General features: G+C 53.9%; 3 protein-coding genes and 1 long non-coding RNA gene across 13 annotated transcripts; 1 reads left to right on the top strand and 3 right to left on the bottom strand.

Annotated features, from left to right (window-relative positions):
• Window positions 1-110: 110 nt before the first annotated feature.
• On the bottom strand, window positions 111-3,301 carry Snapc2 (small nuclear RNA activating complex, polypeptide 2). Of its 4 annotated transcripts, none has more exons than XM_008768956.4 (5): window positions 3,050-3,283; window positions 2,027-2,146; window positions 1,803-1,871; window positions 978-1,359; window positions 111-848 (listed from the first exon to the last, which is right to left on the bottom strand). In XM_008768956.4, the coding sequence occupies exons 1-5, from the start codon at window positions 3,281-3,283 to the stop codon at window positions 523-525; spliced, it is 1,131 nt and encodes a 376-aa protein (XP_008767178.1). In that variant the 3' UTR covers window positions 111-522. The 4 variants fall into 4 exon arrangements, with proteins under 4 accessions (XP_008767178.1, NP_001402733.1, XP_038945241.1 ...); NM_001415804.1 differs by lacking the exon at window positions 3,050-3,283 and adding an exon at window positions 2,773-3,031; XM_039089313.2 differs by lacking the exon at window positions 3,050-3,283 and adding an exon at window positions 2,769-2,861.
• On the top strand, window positions 1,355-3,497 carry LOC120095870 (uncharacterized). Its single transcript, XR_005491762.1, has 2 exons — window positions 1,355-1,476; window positions 1,987-3,497. It is a non-coding gene; the product is annotated as an uncharacterized LOC120095870 (long non-coding RNA).
• Window positions 3,498-4,896: 1,399 nt separating this feature from the next.
• Window positions 4,897-8,439, bottom strand: Tgfbr3l (transforming growth factor beta receptor 3 like). 4 transcript variants are annotated; one of them, NM_001401205.1, is made up of 7 exons: window positions 8,105-8,234; window positions 7,008-7,144; window positions 6,606-6,926; window positions 6,003-6,117; window positions 5,759-5,917; window positions 5,467-5,538; window positions 4,897-5,064 (listed from the first exon to the last, which is right to left on the bottom strand). In NM_001401205.1, the coding sequence occupies exons 1-6, from the start codon at window positions 8,172-8,174 to the stop codon at window positions 5,471-5,473; spliced, it is 870 nt and encodes a 289-aa protein (NP_001388134.1). In that variant the 5' UTR covers window positions 8,175-8,234; the 3' UTR covers window positions 4,897-5,064; window positions 5,467-5,470. The 4 variants fall into 4 exon arrangements, with proteins under 4 accessions (NP_001388134.1, XP_063127733.1, XP_063127731.1 ...); XM_063271663.1 differs by having other exon boundaries at window positions 4,901-5,064; window positions 6,729-6,926; window positions 8,105-8,439; XM_063271661.1 differs by having other exon boundaries at window positions 4,901-5,064; window positions 7,008-8,439.
• Window positions 8,440-8,573: 134 nt separating this feature from the next.
• Map2k7 (mitogen activated protein kinase kinase 7) lies at window positions 8,574-17,919 on the bottom strand. 4 transcript variants are annotated; one of them, XM_006248769.4, is made up of 13 exons: window positions 17,475-17,919; window positions 15,783-15,830; window positions 13,028-13,169; window positions 12,853-12,919; window positions 12,619-12,732; window positions 12,406-12,525; window positions 12,141-12,248; window positions 11,870-12,049; window positions 11,703-11,783; window positions 11,476-11,618; window positions 10,909-10,954; window positions 10,656-10,786; window positions 8,574-8,814 (listed from the first exon to the last, which is right to left on the bottom strand). In XM_006248769.4, the coding sequence occupies exons 1-13, from the start codon at window positions 17,596-17,598 to the stop codon at window positions 8,712-8,714; spliced, it is 1,407 nt and encodes a 468-aa protein (XP_006248831.1). In that variant the 5' UTR covers window positions 17,599-17,919; the 3' UTR covers window positions 8,574-8,711. The 4 variants fall into 4 exon arrangements, with proteins under 4 accessions (XP_006248831.1, XP_008767207.1, NP_001388136.1 ...); XM_008768985.4 differs by lacking the exon at window positions 15,783-15,830; NM_001401207.1 differs by having other exon boundaries at window positions 8,574-10,786; window positions 17,475-17,684.
• Window positions 17,920-19,576: the final 1,657 nt, after the last annotated feature.

The raw sequence follows: 19,576 nt of genomic DNA, 5'->3' as shown, positions 1-19,576 counted from the left end.
GCACCGGCTTTTGCCAGGGACAGCACCATCTTCCCTGGCATTTTGCTCCAACTCCCAAACTGTGTCATTTTGGAGCCTTGCTCTCACCTGTGTCATAGGGGAATCACAGCTAGTTAGATGACAGCTTTATTGAGGGTCACAGGACACCCAGAGAAGGGCGAAGAGGATGGTACAGTGGTCAGTTGAGGTGGGGAGGGTGTGCTGGGGGTGGGTTCGAGTGCCATGCACAAAGGGATGATGATGTGGTACTCTTATGGCAGAGAACCAGGCACAGCGGGGCCAGGGACACTTGCCGCAATCTACCAGCCCAGGAATTCCGCCTTTGTGCAGTCTCAAATCCCCAATAGTTAAACCCCTTCCTTCAACTGTGCTTCACTTTCCAGGCTACTAGTGCATGCAGTGTCTGAAGGGCTTGCCTATGGCCGGACACTGTCAGGAAGCCACAATCACGTTCCCGACACCAGTACCAGTGCTGGACAGACGATGTAGAAAGAAACCAGCATAGCCAGCCTGCTGCATCCTTCACCTGGCAGGGGCGAGGGCCTGGCTCAGGAGGTCCAGGGGCACCAGGAATGGGTTCAGTGGGCAGACCCCAGCTGCTTTCCAGGTCAGCCTCGGTTCTGTGGGCTCAGAAGCTTGAGGACTGCCTTGGCCAGTCTCTTCTGGCCCCGTGGAGTCAGTCCCTCCATCTTCAGTCCCCGGCCTGGGCCTCTTTTCTCTATCGAGAGAGGCCTGGGGAGCCGTCAGTTGAGCATATGTTTTAGTCAGATGGTCCACCAGGGCTGTGCAAGGCAGGTGGGGCAGTTCCTCTGCAAGTGACATGAGCAGGTTAAGGACCACGGCGGACTCTGATAGAAGGAAGAGGGAAGAATGAGAGAGGTCACAGTTTTTACATCCCCCCCCAACTACCTCCCCTCCCCCAGACTCTCCCCACACCCACACACAGTATAGCCCCTCTCCTCTCTAGTAGCTCCTACCAACTGCTGAGAGCTCAGGGCCATGGCCACCTCTGGAGGAGGAGGACAGGTATTTGTAGATCTTCTCAAAGTCCACGGCAAAGTCTCTCTCTGTGGAGGATCCAGCCAGGGACTCAGTTGGTGCATCAGGGTCAGGGACAGAGACCTCTGGGACAAGGCCAGAGGTCTCAGGGTTGGTACCGGAGGCCTTAGGTTCAGGGACAGAGGCCTCAGGAGTGGGGTCAGCAGCAGTCATAGGTTCAGGCCCAGAACCTTCAGGGGCAGGATCCTTCTGCGCATCTTGGGTGCTCAAGAACACCAGTGCCCTTCCACAGGCCTTTGTGGGCTTGCCTGGCTTGGAATGCAGGAGGCTGAGAGGTTCCGCAGCAGCAATGGTGAGTACCTAACAGGGAAGCGCCATCGGGGAAGGAAAGGAAGAAGTCTTTCATCTCTCATCGCTAGGCCTAGAATGAGCCCTCCACCTCTGCACACTCGCCAAGTCCTTCATGGCATTCTGAAGGTGACCCACACAAGAGATGGCCATAGATACTATGGCTCAAGTGTCAGTGCCTGCCTGGAGCTACTGACTTTACACCAGGACCCAGGATCCAGATCTATATTCCTTCCTTTCTCTTCTCTTCTCTTTTCTTTTCTTTTGTTTTCAGGTAGTGTTAAGAGGGGCCTGGCAATTCTCTACTCCTTCAAATTTGGAGATTGTATACAATACCACTACCTGACTAAACCTAGTGGCCCTCTACCCCTGGGTTTATTTATTTATAGGACACCCTCGTGCCCTATAGTACACTAGACATACATACACTTAGACCTGCCAAGAGAATTGTTTACCTGGGAGAAAGCTGCAGTCAGGGCTTCCTCCAGTGGGCCTGTTAATTTCTCAGCAAGATCCATCCATACCTGGGTGAAGCCAATTGGTACATGGTCAGTCTAAGGACAAGCCCCGCCCCCCCGGGGGGGGGGGAGAGTAAAGAGGGCTCCCAAGTTTTGCCCTTCCTTGTATTCCTCTGACCAGGTTATCCTTGGGCACCCCTCACCTTGCCCTCCTGCCTCACCTCTATGGGGGCTGGGAGCTGTGTCTCTCGATGCCTTGGACCATCTCTGCCACCTGGTTGCACCTTCCGAATAGCCTCTCGAACCACCCGGCCTTTGAGCTGCTGGATAAAGCGACAGATCTGGGGAGGAAGACAGGCTTTCTATGAGCTCAGAAACAGAGGCCTTGTTGTTTCCAGGCACTGCTACTGCTCCCTACCCTGGACTAGCCCAGTATTGTGCATTCCCAAAACTGCTGGGACTTGAGCCAAGGCCTCAGCATGTGACCAGCTACCTAATGAAAATGTAAAAGCTAGGCCTATTCTTGCTTCTTCCTGGGGCTGTAGTTTGCTCTTATAATGAGAACTAGCCTATTCACTTCCACTCCACCCCATTTCCTAGACTCTCACTTCGTACTCACTCTGGTTCCACCCAAATTCACTTCTTTTGTTTGTTTTTGTTAACTTTTTTGAGACAGGGCCTCTCTAAACAGCACCTGCTGTCCTGAAACTATGTAGACAGGGCTAGCCTTGAACTCAAAGAGGTCCACTAGTGAAAGGATCCCAGGTGCTGAGATTAAAGGTGTATACCACCATTCCCGACTACCAACTCTACCTTAATTCATCCTCTATTCTCACTTCCACTCACCCCCACTCTGTTATGCTCAGCCCTCCGATTTTTCCCGCCCACACTCTACAGCTTCACAACTCTCCACAGGCTCACTCCACCCAGTTGTCACACCCCGTCCCCAGCTTTCCCACTCACATACCACCTCTTCATGCTCCACTTCCAGTGTGCTTCACTCACAGAGACCCACAGTCCAGCAGGCAGTCCCGCCCCCAAACCCCCCCACCCCCTGCGCCACAGCTTCCCCAGAGCCTCACTCTAAACTTCGTTGTCACCCCGCCCCTATACAGTCAATATTCCTCCGCATCTCCATAACCCCGCCTCGAATCCCACCCACATCCCCGCCCTAAAACTCCATCTTTCACGCATATCCGGTGCGCCAATGACTTCCGCGACCGTCAACAGCCCCGGAGCTCCACCTTAGCTCGGCCATTCGGCTTCCCGGCCCCGCCCCCAGCACGGGACACCACCTCGGCCTCGCTCCGGCCTCGCAGCTCCTTGGCCAGCTCCTTGGCGTCTGGCTCCGGCTGGCCGCGCCGAGCCTGGAGTAGTCTCAGTAGGTGCCGCATCTCGCGGGGGCTCCAAGCTGTGGGGCCGGTAGCTTCACCTGTGTACCGTGCGGGGACCTTCCGCCGTCTCTGCGGTGGCTTCATGCCGGAACTCTATGGAGCTCTTTTCTGGTGGGCGGGGCTACGGAGGCCGAAGCGGTCAGACAGAGCACTATGCGTTTGATTTTATAGAGGGGGCGTGGCTCGACCAAGACTGAGGAGGGCAGAGGGACCAGAGTTTTATCTGCGTTTTATGTCACTCATGAGCTGCAGCAAAAAACTTTAAGCCCTAAATTTCCTAACTACGTCATGAAACCCATACTGTGTGCTTTGCTTTTCATAGAGAAGAGGGTAGTGGCCATCAAAAAGTGGTCATTTGTGAGGCAGTGTCTCTCTCCTTAACCCTGGCTGGTCTGGATCTCGATATGTAGACCAAGCTGGTCTCAAACTCACCAAGGTCCTCCCAAATGCTCGGTTTAAAGGCATGCTCCTTCACACCTCGCTCATTTGCTGTTCTTGCAGACAACACGTTTGGATCCTAACACAGACATGGTGGCTCATAACCAACTGCCGTCCCAAGAGCCTCCTTTTGACCTCCCAAGACACCAAGCATGCATATGGTGTACATACATACATAGAAGCAAAAGACATACATCAAAACAAATCAGCCCAGGCTTGCCAGGTGTGGTAACCACTAATCCCAGCATTAGGACTGAGACAGGAAGATCACTGAGTTTACAGGCTAGCCTGGGCTACAGTGGAAGCCTGGCTTGAAAGAAAAATAAGTCTGGGTTATGGAGCAGACAGCCCTAGACACTTTGGAGAAGAGAATTTAGGTTTAGTATTGCCAAGCCTCAGTTTCTTCATGGGCAGATTAAGCCTGAAAGTTCCTCCACCGCTGTATTTATCATCAGTCCCACCAGGCTAGTTGTATCAGCTGGTCTTCTGTAGAAGTAGGTTCCAACAGATGTGCCAGCACGTAAGTGCAAGCAGGCAAGGAAGAGCGAGCTTCCTTCTTCCAGTGTCCTTATGTAGGTCTCCAGCAAAGGTGTGTACCACCACACCTGGATCTGGGACTTGCTTTGGCCCAGGCTGACCTTGAACTCAGAGATCTCTTTGCCTTACTCTCCTGGGATTAAAGTCATGTACTGCCTTGTTTGGATCTAAGTGTTTCATGGCCACTATGCCTCAAGCTCTCCATGCCAAGATCCAGGTCAGAAACTTGTATCTCCCAGCCTCAATGTCTGGATCACAGGTGAGCCCTCTGGATTGTGGTCAATCCAGATATAGTCGAGTTGACAACCAGGAATAGTCATTACATTTGCTTATGCCAAGATGGAAAGAGGGTCTGGGTAGGTGGGACTCAAGAGGGACCCAGAGACCTGAATGAAGGTAGGGTCTAGGGATGGGAGTGAAGAGCTAAGAAAGTCCAACTTAGGGGAGAGCAAAGGAGCAGACGAGCTGCTACTGAGGGGAGGAAGAAAGTAGGATTCAGTTTAAACTTAAGCTGGCCAGGTTGCGTGTCATCTTCTGTGCCGGGCAAATGGCCCATGCTTCTTGCCTATAGGCAGGGTTCATGGGGGTTGGAGTCTCACACCTCCATTCTGAGTCTTTCCCAGTCACAAATCTTCCCATGTCTGGTCCCAAGGCACAGCCTGGGACCTCCCCTCCCTTCACCACCACCCCTACCCATGTTTGGGAGCACACTGACTCCACTAGAAGTTAGCAGGTCACCAATTTATTTTGAACAGGGGAGTGAGGACAAGGAGGGAGGGAGGGAGGGAGGAAGGAAGGGAGGCAGGGGAGACGTGCATGCAGGATTCCTTCCAAAGGGAACTGAAATCATGGCTGGATGAATCTCAGAACCTCACTGGGGCATGCCATCTCTAGAGAGGGGGTGAGAGAGACTCAGAATGGGAAAGCACTATTCAGGTCACATTTTCCCGATAAACTTTGACTTCCTCCACCAATCTACGTACTGGTGTGTGTGAGTCTAGGAGCTGTGTACATCCCTCTTACTTATCTGTTTAAGTCTTAAGGACCCCTTTCCTCACGGCTGGTGACCCCACCTCCCAAATCCAATTTCCAGCTTCACCTCGACAAGTTACTTAACCTCTAAAAATAGTTTTCTTATCTCTAATGGACATTTTAAAAGTATCCATCTGAATGTTGTTCAAAAGAATGGATGTACAAAGTACTCGGAGTCCCACAAGTAAACCCTGTGAACGACCCAAACCACCATGTCCCTCTTCTAGCTCTTGCTTCGGATCTTCACACCCAGTACTTACCTGACTACTGGGGCCTCTGGAGCTGGGGGCCGCTGAGCGAAGCTCTACGAGGCTGGCCTGGAGGTGGGGGTGCTGAAAGAAGACTCCAGCTAGAACAGGAGTTCCCTGTGCCCTGCGCCAGGTTAAGTGCGCCCCCTAGTGGGAGCTGCTGCAGGTGTAGCAACCCTAAGGGCCAGATCTGGGAGGCAGGTTCAGGGATGTGTGCGCGTGGGGGTGGGGCAGCTAGACTAGACTAGACTAGACTGGACCTGTGGAAATAGGTGTGGGGTTCTGGCAGAACAGAAGTCGGTACCTGAGTGTGCACAGACGAGACCAAGCCCAGCGGCCAGCGCAGCACCCAGCACGAATGCCGCCAACACCAAAGCCACCACTGGTGCAGGCTCCAGTGCTGTAGCAGCTGGAGCAGGCGGCTCTGGGCGTACCGCTCTGCCTGGGAGACCCTTGGATGGCCCTATGGAGATACGTGCAAGGCTGAGACTAGGCTTTGGAGCAAGCTGTCTTCCCCATCCCGGTTCCAGGGCTGCTTGAGAGCTTACTAGGGGGCGGACGAGGTACTGTAACCACGATGGGCTGTGTCAACATGTGCAGGTGGGGGCTGTCAGTACCAAGGCTCAAGCTGCTGCCGGCACATGCCTCATCCTGAGGCAGACACTGAGGTGCAAGAGAAGAAACCAGACTTCAGTGACTTGGTAATTCTGGGTCTGGTCTTCCAGAGCTCCTAAGATGGGCTGAAGCTTCCAGCTTTCCACTAGAGCTAGGTGGTTACCACAGGACTCCTCCCTGGGCAGAACCCCAAAACATAAAAATGGTTTCAGCCTCTAGGTCTCAAGTGAGGTCTGCACATCAAATGTGCAGTTTAGACTTATCACACTGTTTTCTTGAATCTAGCCCTCCAGCCCTAAAAGAACTCCAGATCCCACCCAAGGGTCCTAGAACAGAAGGCTGTACATTTCCAGGCTACTGGGAGTTCTTCTGCAGGGCCCTATGAGGGATATCTCTACATGTAGTACCCATCTTGAGAGAGAGGGACCCAGACCATAAAGCACTTTGCCTCCTAAGGTCCCTCTGCTGCCAGAAACGCTTTTGCCTAGCTAGAGAATATTCCGCAGGTTCCGAGACTGCTGTTTCTACTAGCGAACCCGCAACGGTGCTGGTGGGGTCAAAGGCACTGGTGTCTGGCGGACAGCTCGGCGGTGGTGACTGCGGCGACGGCGGCAACGGCTTATCTGGCAGTGCAAGAACTGTACTGAGGCATTGAATACCGGGCGCAGGCGGAAGCTGAAGCGTGCGACGCTAGCAGCATCCGGGCGTGGAGGTGGTGAGAAGCTGACAGAGTCGTCGGCGGGGCAACCCCCACGGAGAAGCACCAGGGCAGGTCCCAGGGCCGGGCGTGAAGAAGGCGTTACTGAGCAGCGGTGCAGGGCTAGGCCCCATCTTGGCGAAGGACGGGCCAGGGCCGCCTGAGGGATCAAGCCATCAAGGTCGACCAGTCCCCATCTCTCCCTCTTCCTGCCCACCCTCGTTGTTTAAGGCGCCCGCACCTGCACAAACACATGGCTGTCCGCTGGCACCTCCAGTGGCCCTGCGCGGCGCGGGAACGCATCCTCAGCATCTGATAGCTCCAGACTGAAAAGGGGTCTGCGTAGCCAGGGCCCAGGTTCCCCAGGGAACGGAGGTGCTGAAACAGAGCAGAGCAAGGGCACAATTCCCTCTAGGGAGCCCTTGTCTTCGCTTGGAAAAGATGCGTTACAGATAGTCACTTTACCCATGCTTAGCTGCATGCCAAACTCTCGCTAAGTTATTATCGCTAAGTTATTACCATGTACCACTTTAGTGGCATCACAGCCTAGGAGCTGAAGCCAGCACAAAGTTGTCCTTTCATTTTCTGACCTTTTTTGCCTTTTGCAGAGTAGGCAAGGGGATGTGGGGATGCACGGGGTTGGTGTGCTCAGCAGAGGAGATGAAGTCGGGGTTCTCTTCCTTGCCCAGGTTGCTAAGTCTTAAGAGTCTAAGAGATCTAGTACGAGCTACTGGCCACTAAAGAGAGGTAGGTGCTGGCATCTGTTGCAGTCAGGAGGGTGCCCACGCCGATCCATCCCTCTGTCCAGAGGCTCAGGACAGACAGGCAACTGGACTGGAGATTTCTGTTCAACAGATATCCAAGTCCCCAAACAGAGGAGAGCACCAAGAAAAGAGGTTCTCATCTTTTTGTGTTTACCCAGGCTTGCACTTACACACACAGACACACACCACATACACCATACACACATCACACACACCATACACACACATGCGTGCGTGTGCACACATATCACATACACACACACCACATACACACACACACACCATACACACAAACACATAGCCTATACAGGCAAATGACTGTTTTCAAGTAGCAGTTAGCTGGGGGTTTGTCACAAATGATTTGCACACTTGACCCTCCCACATCCCACACCATCACTTGGTTAAGAACTTTGAGGAAACTGGCAGAGGGGAGTCTGGGAGAAGAAAAAGGCATGGCACCCCAGTTATGCACCACACACACACACACACACACACTGAGGTGCGAAGCCAAGTTGAGAAGGGACAATAGGGAAGTGGGACACAATGCCCCCACCCCATGCCAGCCTCTACATACCAAGTGGCGCACTGTGCTTACTGGAGGTCCCAGGGAGCAGGGCCAGGAGCAGGAGTGTAGTGCCCACCATGGTGGCCTGTCCAGGTTGGAGTGATCCAGGCCAGCAGCAGGCACCTGGTTGGGCTGTACCCAGCCCCCTAGGTGTGGGTAGGTAGCCCTGGCCTTGGTGAGCCTGCTACCCTGGGAAGCAGGGAGCGGGGGCGGAGGACGGAGGGGCTGACATCTGAGCCATGCTCAAGGCCTGCCTGCATGGATAATGACTTTCCTGATGTACTGCAACTTCTAGGAAAAGGGGACCCAGCCCCTCACAAAGCTGCCTGACACCTTCAGTCACTCCAAATACCTCCCACCCAGCTCCTGGCCCTGCTTGTTTCCCATGAATGCAGTCCTTAATGACACACTGAAAGAAAGCCCTCCTCCCAGGCCTTTCCCACATCTCTACACAATTTACCAGGTTAGGACACCAGACTCAGAAGAAAAGGGAAGGGTTTTATTCTCAAGCGTCTAAGGATTTACAAACAAGGGTATTTTGTTTTAAAAAGGGAAGAGGGCAACACTGGTGGCCTGAGGAGGAGGTCAGAGGGTGGGATCAGGCCACTCCAGGTCCCTACCTGCCCAAGACCCACTCTGCCTGGGCCAGAGGGATGGCTGGTGACAGAGGGAAGGACTTGGGAAAAGGTAGGGAAGTGGGAGACTCCTCCAGGCTCCCACTTAACACTAGAGGGCAGTAGACAAAGACAAGACGAGACAGACAGACAGACACAAGACACACACACATAGAAAATAAAGTTAAATAAAAATAAAACCATGAGGCCCAGTCTTGGGCCTGTGCTGGCCCTGGGACCAGCCATGTGACCTAAGTACACACAAAGGCTACCGACGAGACTTGGCTAGCCTCAGAATGGTAAGGGTGGGCTGGGCTTTCTATTCTATCCCTACTTCACTCCATCTCCCCAACACAGGAGATAGATAAGGAGAGAGGGCGCCCTGCCCGCAGAAAAGATGACTGCTATTACAATTGAAACATGCGGCATTGTGTGAGTAGGATGAAGATGAGTCAACTGAATGGCTAAGAGAAGAGCCACAGTGTCACCGAAGCCTACAGCTGCGTCAGCTACATCCAGCAAGGTTTCGCAACTTTGGTGCTGGCTTTTGTGGTTGTAAATTGTTTTGTTATATTGTTCTCTTGTCCACTTGAATTGCATGCATCACCAACAAAAAGGAGACAGACCCCACTCTGTCCTGGCCACTGCAGGACAGTGGACGGGACAGACGCCTGGTCTAGTCCAGGCTACAAGTTGGGTTGCAGCTGGCCAGCTCTAGGTGAGCTAAGGGATGCTCAGGGGCATGTCCGGGTAAGTCACTTTACATACCAATACCCTGGCCTCCCCTGCACTCAAGCCTGTCCGTCTTGTCCCTGATACACATGCTCAGACCTCCGCATCTACTCCCTTCACTCTTAATCCCTGACTTCTCAGAACCCCTCCTGCCCCTTGGCATTACTCCTGTCACTGACTCCTGTCTGTTCCCTCCCTACTACCTGCTACTCTCCAGCGCATCCCTCACACACCTTCCCTGAAGGCCACCTGTGTGGCTGAGGCCCCCGGTCTCCCTCTGTGACACCTGAGCTCTTCTACTTAACCCCGAACTGTAAGCAGTTCCCAGCCCCATGGGAGGGTCCCCCAAAGGAGCCTGGCCTCTCCTAGGCCAGAAATGACAAGGAGAAGCAAGCAGTCCAACCCCCAGTGCCTGAGGCAGTGGAGGAGAGGGGGCCCACCACAAGCAGCTAAACATTACTTTGGTAAAGTTTCTGAAGGTACCGACACACCCATGAGGACAACCCCCCCAAACACACACCCCCACCAAGTACAGTAAAATACAATAAACTCCAAAAGGACCCCCTGAGATCAAAGAGAGACAGACAGACACAGAGACAGCAACCGGTTTGGCTGCAGTCACAATGCCCACAAAGCCATCCTGGGTCAAAGACTTAAGGAAGCCTAGGTGAACCGGGGCTTCCACTGAGGGTAGAGTGGCTGGGCCAGGCTGAGGCAGGAGAAAGGCAGAGGCTGGGGCGGGGACACAGGGAAACCAGAAAGGGGAAGAGGGAGGGAGATAGGGAGGGAGATAGAAGGAGAGATGGAGAGCAAGCACGTGTGTGAGAGAAGGTGGAGGGGACAGACACTGGGAGTTTGGGGGATGGGGACAAGGGGCTTTCTCTCTGCCCCTGGGGGTCACCCCAGCCCAGAGGTTATGATTGAATAAATAGTGAGTCTGCTCATGGCCTGCTGTCTTCCGTTCACAGTGTCTGTCGGGGCGGGTGGGGTGGGGTTCACACAGCTGGCAGGATTAGGAACCAGCACGCCCCTTCGTCCACAGCTGGTGGGCGGGGAGTCAGGTGGACGGGTACCCCCTACTTTCTGTCCTCAGTCCTTGGCAGTCGTCCAGGTCCCAGGTCCCCTGATGGGCAGCTGGGTTGGCCAGGTGGGAGAGGGGGGCCTGTGGCCCTGCCCCTGGGCCCTTGTGGGGCTGGCCGCTGCCATGAGGCTACCTGAAGAAGGGCAGATGGTGTTGGCTCAGGACTCCACTAGTCCTTGGGGACTCGGTCTTTGCCATGACGTCCTTAAACCAGGACGCGACATCCACTTCGAGTGTCTCATAGTGCTTGATGAAGCTGTGTTCCTGTGGGCCCAAGAGTTGGCTTAGGATGAGGAGTCAGTCCTCCTGGCCTTGCGACTGAGGCTAGGAGGATATCACGTGTTGGGGGGCTGGGGGCGAGGTGGGATTGGGGGTGAGGTACTCACAAGTAGTTTGTTATACTTTGGTCTCTTCCTGTGGTCTTTAGTAAGGCTGGACGAGGGAGGAGCAGGGAGAGAAGAGAAATGAGTCAGGGAGACGAGAGCAGCCTGACTGGGCCTGACTGGGCATCTATGCTCAGACCGTCCCGGTACAGAGGGCTCCTCTACGTCAGCCAGAAGCAGCTGCTCTCAGCCAGGCCAGGGATCCACAAACTCTCCTGGCCCAGGTTGGTGTTAGAGAAAGACCCAGCAGGGGAGCTGAAACCAGGATGTGAGGTTCCCATAGGGGGAAGTAAGACTCAAGTGTGATCCTCCTACATAACATCCATAGCAAAGCCACTGGGTCACCATGCCAGACACCATAGGGCCAACTGACCCAGAAAGCGACTCCCAGGACTTCAGCTTGAACTCCTGTCTACAGCCACAAGTCATGCTACCTGCCTGCTGCTGTGCCCATCTCATCCTGCCCCTTTTCCCAGCCTCCGCCCTCCCCAGTTGCATGAGGTCACCTGACAGCCCAGAACATCGCAGACTAGAGGTGGGAGCAAGGACAGGCAGCATGGGAGTGCTCACCAGTCTTTGACAAATGACTGGAAGTCCCCTGAGAAGCCCATGTGACCAGGCAGGAGCGGGGGCTCTTCCTGTAGGACTTTGGTGAGGACCTCAAAGTCCGTCTTGCAGTTCTTATAGGGGAACTGTCCTGTTGCCAGCTCCACCTGGGAGGGTGACAGGCATTGCTGAACAGCAGGTAAGAGAGCCCTGGCTTCCCACCCAGTCCTACAACAACAGTCCCAACCTACCAGTGAGATGCCCAGGCTCCACACATCGGCCCGGATGTCATAGTCTGGCTTGGTGGGGTCTGGCGGGTCAATGCGCTCAGGCTGCAGGGTGGGAGAGGAGGAGGATATATCCTGAGGGTAGGGCCAGCCCACCCAGTCCCCCGGTCAGACGCGGTGGCCCCACTCACAGCCATATAGGCAGCACAGCCAGCACTCCGTGTTTTGGCTTTGGAGTCAACAAGGCGGCCACTGATGCCAAAGTCACAGAGCTTGATCTGACCCCGCTCATCCAGCAGGATGTTGGAGGGTTTGACATCACGATGGATGACCCCATGCTTCTCCTTCAGATAGTACAATGCTTTCACAATCTGCAGAACAGACAAGTTTGGGCAGCTGCTATAGGGGACAGAAGCCGGGGGGTGCCCACCAGGCCATGCCAGCGCAGATTTAGCTGCTCACCGCCACGGTCATCTTGCCAAGGATTCGCTCTGGGATGGGGCCCTGCATCCGTTTCTTCAGCTTCTCCGCACACGTGCCCATGAGCTCCATGGCAATAAAGACGTCCGTCTGTAAGGAGGGTGGTGCCCAGGCTTGGGGCAGCCTGCTTGCCTCCCTCCCCACCCTAGCCACACCATGGCACCTGGGGACATGTAAGGGCCCTATGGGGCAGAGGATGACCTGAGACTTTCCCAGAGGGGCTTGGTCCCCCAGGCAGGGTGCTCACGTTGGTGATGAAGGTACCAAAGCACTGAACAATGTAGGGGCAGTCGTGGCTCTTGAGTACTACGTCCAGGTCCATTAGGATGCGCTTATTCTCTTCCTTGTTCCCCGAGCGCCGCATTTGCTGCAAGGAGGAACAGTCCAGAGGGGAGCTTTGAGTATGGGGCAGGCTGCAAGGGCACAGATGCATCCTGGAACTGGGGCGTGGAAGGCTTACCTTAACAGCAATGATGTGGCCTGTCTTCCGGAACCGCATCTTCCACACCTGACCACAGGTACCACTGCCCATCTCTCCCAGGTTCTCCAAGTCATTGATTTCTGCCTGATAACGCTGGGAGAACAACAAGACGGCTGGAGGGTCCTCCGAGCCTCTGCCTCTGTCACCCACCACCTCCAGGTTGCCTGGGTCCTGACACAGCCCCCTGGGTGCCTAGCTATGGGGAGGTAGTACCTGGCCCCCGATAGTCAGGTACCCTGTCTGCTTCATGATCTCCTGCAGCTTTTGGTCAATCTCGATGCTGATGGGACAAGAAACAGAAATGGTAAGGAGGGTCCCACAAACACCACCCACCCACCTGGGACCAGCACGAGGAGGGTCCTGGGCTGGCCCTACTCCATCAGCTTACCTCTCCATACTGCGAGGTGTGAACAAGGTTGACGGGAGCCCCAGCATGTGGCGGGGCCGGCTGGGGGGCGTAGGGTGCTGTGGGGAGCTCTCTGAGGATGGTGAGCGGCTGCCCCCATCGTTGGCCAGTGGGAGCTGCAAGGCTGGGGAATTAAAAACCAGGGGCAGGAAAGGAGTTAGCATCTAGCTGGCCACCAAGGACTTGGTGCTCTCGTCTCCTTTCCGGTATCCCTTTGGCCAGGCTGGAACAGTGTCCTGCTCTGCTACCTAAGGCCTCCTTTCCCGCCCCCTGGGGCACCTTCAGGGTACTTCCTCCTGCCCCTCTGACCTGAAAGGAGATGGGGTAGCCTGGTAGGAGAGGAGTAGTCCCAGAAACTGAGGGTTTATCCTCAAGTACATATTGCAGACAAGTGAGGGGACTCATCTTTCTGTTCCCTCACCAGTGCCAGGAAGCAGGCTCAAGAAGGGTCACAGTGCTCACATGAGGGACAGAAGACCCATCAAGAACCTGGCCTGGGGCTGGAGAAATGGCTCAGTGGTTAAGAGCACCCGACTACTCTTCCAGAGGTCCTGAGTTCAATTCCCAGCAACCACATGGTGGCTCACAACCATCTGTGATGAGATCTGATGCCCTTTTCTGGTGTATCTGAAGATAGCTACAGTGTACTTATATATAATAAATGAATAAATCTTTAAAAAAAAAAAAAAAAAAAGAACCTGGCCTGGCCACCAACACTGCACTGGATGACAAGAGCCAGTAGCTATGGGACGCTGGTCTCAGGCTGTCTTGCCCTAGAGGACACTCCTAGGCCAGGGAGGGCCACCTTCTCTCCAGCTGTCTCGTCTGTGTATACCCCAGACAGGTCTGCACAACTGGGGTCAAGGGAGCGAGAACAGAATCCCAGGCTGAGCCTGAGCTCTTGTGAAGAGAGATCAGTGGTGATCTAGAAGGCAAAGCTCTTCCCGGGGCTGGCTGGGCTGGGCAGGGGCAAAACGCCGGGCCAGGGAGGGGAGCTTGGTACTTCCCAATGGCCTGCATGCGGACGGCTTGGGCATGCTACAGGCAGACAGCAGGCAGGCAGCAGGCACCCCAGGATGGGCGGGCAGTGTTAGGGTGTGGGATGACAGGAGAAAGACAGAAAAACAGCCAGGACTGGGGACCCAGCTGCCCAGAGAAGGTGCTGTAGAGACAGCCAGAGGATATGGGACATTAAGAGGACGTTCCTTAAAGAGCTAGGGGGTCTCTCTGGCCTAGAGGTGGGGGCCATGAGCCCCCTACAGCTCCTGGAAGCATCTGCTCTCCATGAGCCTCTCATACTTAGGGGCCCTAGTGCCCCAGAAGAATTATAGCGAGCTCAGCTTGGGACAGCAGCAACAAGCACCCTTTAAGCATCACTTCCCAGAAGGCCTGGAGCCTGCCACTTTCTAACCCACTTCTCCACACTTATCTTTACTACCACCTCTTCCCACAGTCCACCTTTTAGTAACTTGGGCTCTGTCCTTAATGGGTTTTACTACTGATATCCAGGTCCTTTTCTAGCCCTGGTAGCTGGGACCTGGCTGTATCCAGACTCACTAGAACTGTGCACAGCTCGCTTCCATGAGTACATGTGATCCTCTTTTATCTGGTATCTCAGCTCCTGGAGTGAAGATCACACCTTTAAGCTCTCCGCCCCCTGCCAGTCCCCCTGATCCACACAGACCACCAGGCCTTCCTGGGCTGTTCCAGGCCCAGAGAAAAGGCTGCTGGCCCCACTCTCTGAAGCATGAACTTGATGGGAAAAGGGGGATACACAAAAGCCCTGAGAACAGAAGTTAGAGGGGATTAGAGCCACATGGCAGGCCTAGAGAGTAGATTAAGTATAAGTCAGTGAGGGAGAAAAAAGTGAGAATGAACGAACAAATAAATGAATGAATGAATGAGAGAAAGCAAGACAGATCATGGAGTCACGTGCCCACTTATGGGGCCCTTAGGTGTGCAGACTACCGGCCCAACATACATACACTCAAATGCAAACAGACAAATATGTACACACAGAGCACACACGCACACATCCATGTATACACACAAGCTGGGAACACACACGGAACACACATGCACACATCCATGTATACACACGAGCTGGGAGCACACACGGAACACACATGCACACATCCACGTATACACACGAGCTGGGAGCACACTACCACCAATAGTCAGCTCTCCTCATTTCTGCCAACACAGGTGCTCTTTCTCTTATGCAGATGGGACACTATACACCTAGGAACCAGCACAGCTGAGCTACCTAGCATGGAGTCCTTATGTGTGCGGGTGGGGGTGGGGGCAGGGGGTGTCTTGCCTCCCCTAACCTCCTGGGACACTTTTGCTCAAATCCCAAATCCTCCATAGGTTTTCTCTGAGAGACCCCACTGGACTCTTCTACTGCATCAGGACTGTGCTTCGTGTGTACTGATGGACCCCGTCCTGCAGACTCAGCACCGTACAGGAGCTTGGTCTGTTTTACTTACTGCTGTGTTCCTGGGCCTGAGACACAGTGTACAAATGACGACTCACTCACTCCATAGTTGAGACAGATTAAGTAAGAGCAGTGCACCTATCTCTACCTACTTTATTTACACACACACACACACACACACACACACACACACACACAGAGCACAACACAGAGCATGGGGTGGGGATGGCATTCTGCGGCTGGGGCAGCGGTTAGGTCAATGTGCAGATACGCAAGCAGCAATGATAAAAAGGCTGGTACCTGCTCGCTGGGACGGGGCAGGAGCAGGGCTTAGAGTGATCACAATAACTGGATGGGGAAAGGAAGAAAAGAAAAAAAAAAACACCACAATAAATCACAACAGAAACAACCGATTTGTCCAACAGAAAAGAAATCAAATCATAATGAAGAGGAGGGGGAGGCACAAGGCACCAAACTGCAGAGATGGGTAGAAACCAACAGAGATGGGATGGTGGGAGGGGGTGTGGATCTGACAGACACAGACACCTGCAGGGGGCTCCTTGAGGCCTGCCAGTCACTAGCCTGACCAGGTCTTAATCTGCTCTACGGACCGGCAGCTCTTAGGGCACGTAGAACCCTATACCCAACACTGTCTCATCCATACTGAGGCGTGGAAGGACCACCCTAGAATCCAGCAGGGGCCTTCCAAGTCTTGGCCCAGCCTTCAGTCCTAGGCAGAATCCAATGAAACACATCCCCCACCTCTGGGTATCTCCAGGTCCTGGAAGAGACTCCCAGGAAGGAAACATGGAACTCGGCCAGAAGCTGGGAGAGATGGAGAGAATCCTGAATGCCTCTTCAGGAAGACGACCAAATAGTGAACAGAATTCTCTCCTATGGGAGGCTGCCTTTCCCCTCTTACCATAGTGACCCCACAGACAACTATAAAACATATATATACTCAAAGGTTATATCACAGAGGATATAAAGAAGACATTCTGCTGGATCAAAGAGGGACAGAGAGAAGGTTGGCAAGAAGAGAGAAAAATCAGATTCTTTCCAGCAAAGATGATTTGGGGACAGGGATATCTGGGGTACAAGGATGCTAACTGTGGTTATGATGGACAAACCGTATATGTGTACAGAAAGAAAGGGGAAGCACTTATATGTCAGGGAGGCAGACCCAAAGATGGTGGAATCAGAAAGGAGGTGTGTGTCTACTTGATGGAACTAGACTAATTACAGGTGTCTGTAGTGCTAGCAGTCACTTGAGCCCAGGAGACAAAATTGTCAGGCTGAGAGATGGTTATGTGTTTCCAGCGGGCTAGACACACTAGACAGCAATAGTGAAACTAGCTGGTCACAGGGATATGAGGTACCCCTGTATGTAGGAGGCAGTCAGCTGGGTCCGGTGACAAGGTCCTTCCAGCTAAGGAGCCATCTGATATGATCAAAGAAGTCAAACGGAAGAAGCTTCTCACCGAAAAGGATTAGATGTAGATGAAGACTAGGTGACCTACGTGGACAGACAAGCATGCACGTGTGTGGACTGTTTGCTGGGGGAAGGGACCTTTTGACAGTCACTGAAACGGCAGGAGTGGAACCACTGAATCAAAAGAGATATAACTGTTTGCAGAGTTGAGAGCCTTGGCTGTAGTCACAGTAGCTTAGCTTCGGGTCTGAAAGCCTGCGAGGTGCAGGTGACAAGGCTCTGGGAGCCGACCATGGGGGTGAGGGGAACCCAGACACTAAGCTCTCAGGTACCCATGCTGTGAACTTCAGGACCGCGGTATGTGTGGGGACCGAGTAGCCCTGGAGACTGCCCACCCGACTCCCAGGTCACCGTGACCCTCTCCCTGCAAGCTGACAGCGTAGAGAGTGGAGGGGAGGAGAGCTAGCGCCCCGGAAGCGGGGGCAGGATCTGCCCGATGGGCGGGGCCTCCCACTGCGCGCCCCGCCCCGCCCGCCCCTCCCCCACGCGGCCGTGCTTACTGGGCCTGGGCCGCTGTGGGCTTATATCCAGGTTGAGGTCGATCCTCCTGCGGGCCTCACGATTCTCCTGCTTCAGCTTGGCCTCCAGGCGGGACAGCTTTTGCTCCAGGGAGGACGCCGCCATCTTCCCCGCCGCCGCTGCCGCCGCTCACCGCCAGGCCACCCGTCAGTCCCGGGTAGACAAACACCGCACTGCGCCTGCGCTAGGATGACCCCGCCGAGCCGCCGTCCTGCCTAGACCACCCCGGCTCGTGCCCGCCCTGCCTCGCGTGCATAACGCCGCGCGTGCGCACTGGGTCCCAATAGGAAGACGATGCCACCTAGAGCTCGAGTCTGGCCTCGTGCATTGTCACTACCCACCGCCACCTCCCGCAGTGCGCATGCGTGAGCTTTCCGGGGGCGGGGTGTGGCGCTGTTGGAAATCACTTTAAAAAAAAAAAAAAGAGAAAGCGAAGGCCGGTCAACCGCACGCCTGCGTGCAGAGACCAAACTCGCGCCTTTGCTGCGCACGCTCACGGCTGTTCCTGGATTATTCTTCACTCCGTGTGCATCTCCAGGCCTCTCTGGTACCCGCGCCCTCACAGAACAACCTTCCTCAACCTTGGACAGTCCTTCATTAGGACCTGTTATGCTTAATTGCGGCCTGAACTCTCGCTGTTAGCTTGAAGCCGCCTCCTCACTGTAATTAGGTACCTGTGGTAACTCCTTTCCATTTCACCCAGTTCCAGCAAACTGAGAGTAGATCAAAGCCTGACAAGAGGAGAGGGAATCCAGGGTTGGTGACTCCTGAGCTCAGTGTCAGAATCAAGATTAAAGCTAGATAGACTTCTGGCCCTGAGACCTCAAGGCGTCCCATCCCCATGGCTTCGCCCTGAGAATCCGGACTCAGCTCCTGAAACCAATGTCTGAAGGCAGTCCCTGGGGTTAGATGCCTCTGCCCTGCTTGATCCATCCGCATCCAACATAGTTTAAGTCCTTCCAAGAGTACAAGGATAAAGTTTGTATGTAAATTTGGGTCGCTAAAGAGCAGTCTGTCTGCCTCTAGGCTCTAGGTGTTAGGAGGTTTGCATTTGTGCGGGGACATTAAGCAAGAGATGAAGGAGGTCGGGAAGCAACAGTTGAACACTTTGGGGTGGGCCTTAACCTATAAAGAGTTCTTAGAACTCCTCCGGTAATGACCTATGGGTGGAGCAAACAGAAGCTTAGAGTTAAAGGGATAAAAGAGGAGGAGAGGAAATTGGATTGTTTTTGTTTTGTTTTGGCGACAAGGTTTCTCTGTGTAGTCCTGGCTGCCCTGGAACTCTGTAAACCAGGCTGGCCTGGAACTCAAGAAATCCACCTACCTCTGGCCTCTGGAGTGCTGGGTCTGAAGATATACAGCAGCAGCAGCACCACCACCCAACTTTTTGCGAGGGTGGGGTGCATGGATTCTTTAGGGGAAAAAAAGCTAAGCATAAAACTCTACCAAATTTCTCCTGATTCTCCTTCACCCTCTTTTGAAGTAATTTAGATCTCTCTTCACCTCCCAGAACAGACAACCTGATTTGATAGACAGGTGTCATCATTTGGTCCCAGATACAGGAAGTTTAGACAATCATTCTGTATAAAGAGGTCAGAATTACAGTTCTCATTAAGCACCCACTGTTATATGCTCCCCTGTACAGGAGACATTCAAAAGAAAATCCCTGCATGAACTAAGGAAGAAAGCTAGCCTCCACCAGCATTCTTAACTTGGACTCAGCTCATCTTAGCAGATGCATGACTAGTGCTCTAGTGGGGCTCTGTTTGAGACTTGGTTTGCAGTTTGTTCATTTGTGTCACAGGAGCATTTTCCTGAGGAAACAGTGGTTAACTCAACGGGATGCTCTAAGGCTCTAAGGCTCCAGTATTCCATTCTTAGCTGCTTTGAGACAAGCTATGCTATGTCTCCCAGGCTAGGTTCAACCTCTCAATCCTCCTCCCTCCGCCTCCAGACTATTATACAGGCATCACTATATATATTACATAGGTTCCACCACTCCCGATGTATGAAGTGCAGAGGATGGGACCCAAGGCTTCCTGCATGCCAGGCAACCACTCTCCCAACCGAGCTTCAGTTCCAG

This window comes from Rattus norvegicus, chromosome 12 (genome assembly GCF_036323735.1).
Source record: "Rattus norvegicus strain BN/NHsdMcwi chromosome 12, GRCr8, whole genome shotgun sequence".
In the NCBI taxonomy this organism is placed as follows: Eukaryota; Metazoa; Chordata; class Mammalia; order Rodentia; family Muridae; genus Rattus; species Rattus norvegicus.
The sequence above is the reverse complement of the archived record's forward strand: the minus strand, read 5'-3'. Positions and strand labels throughout refer to the sequence as shown.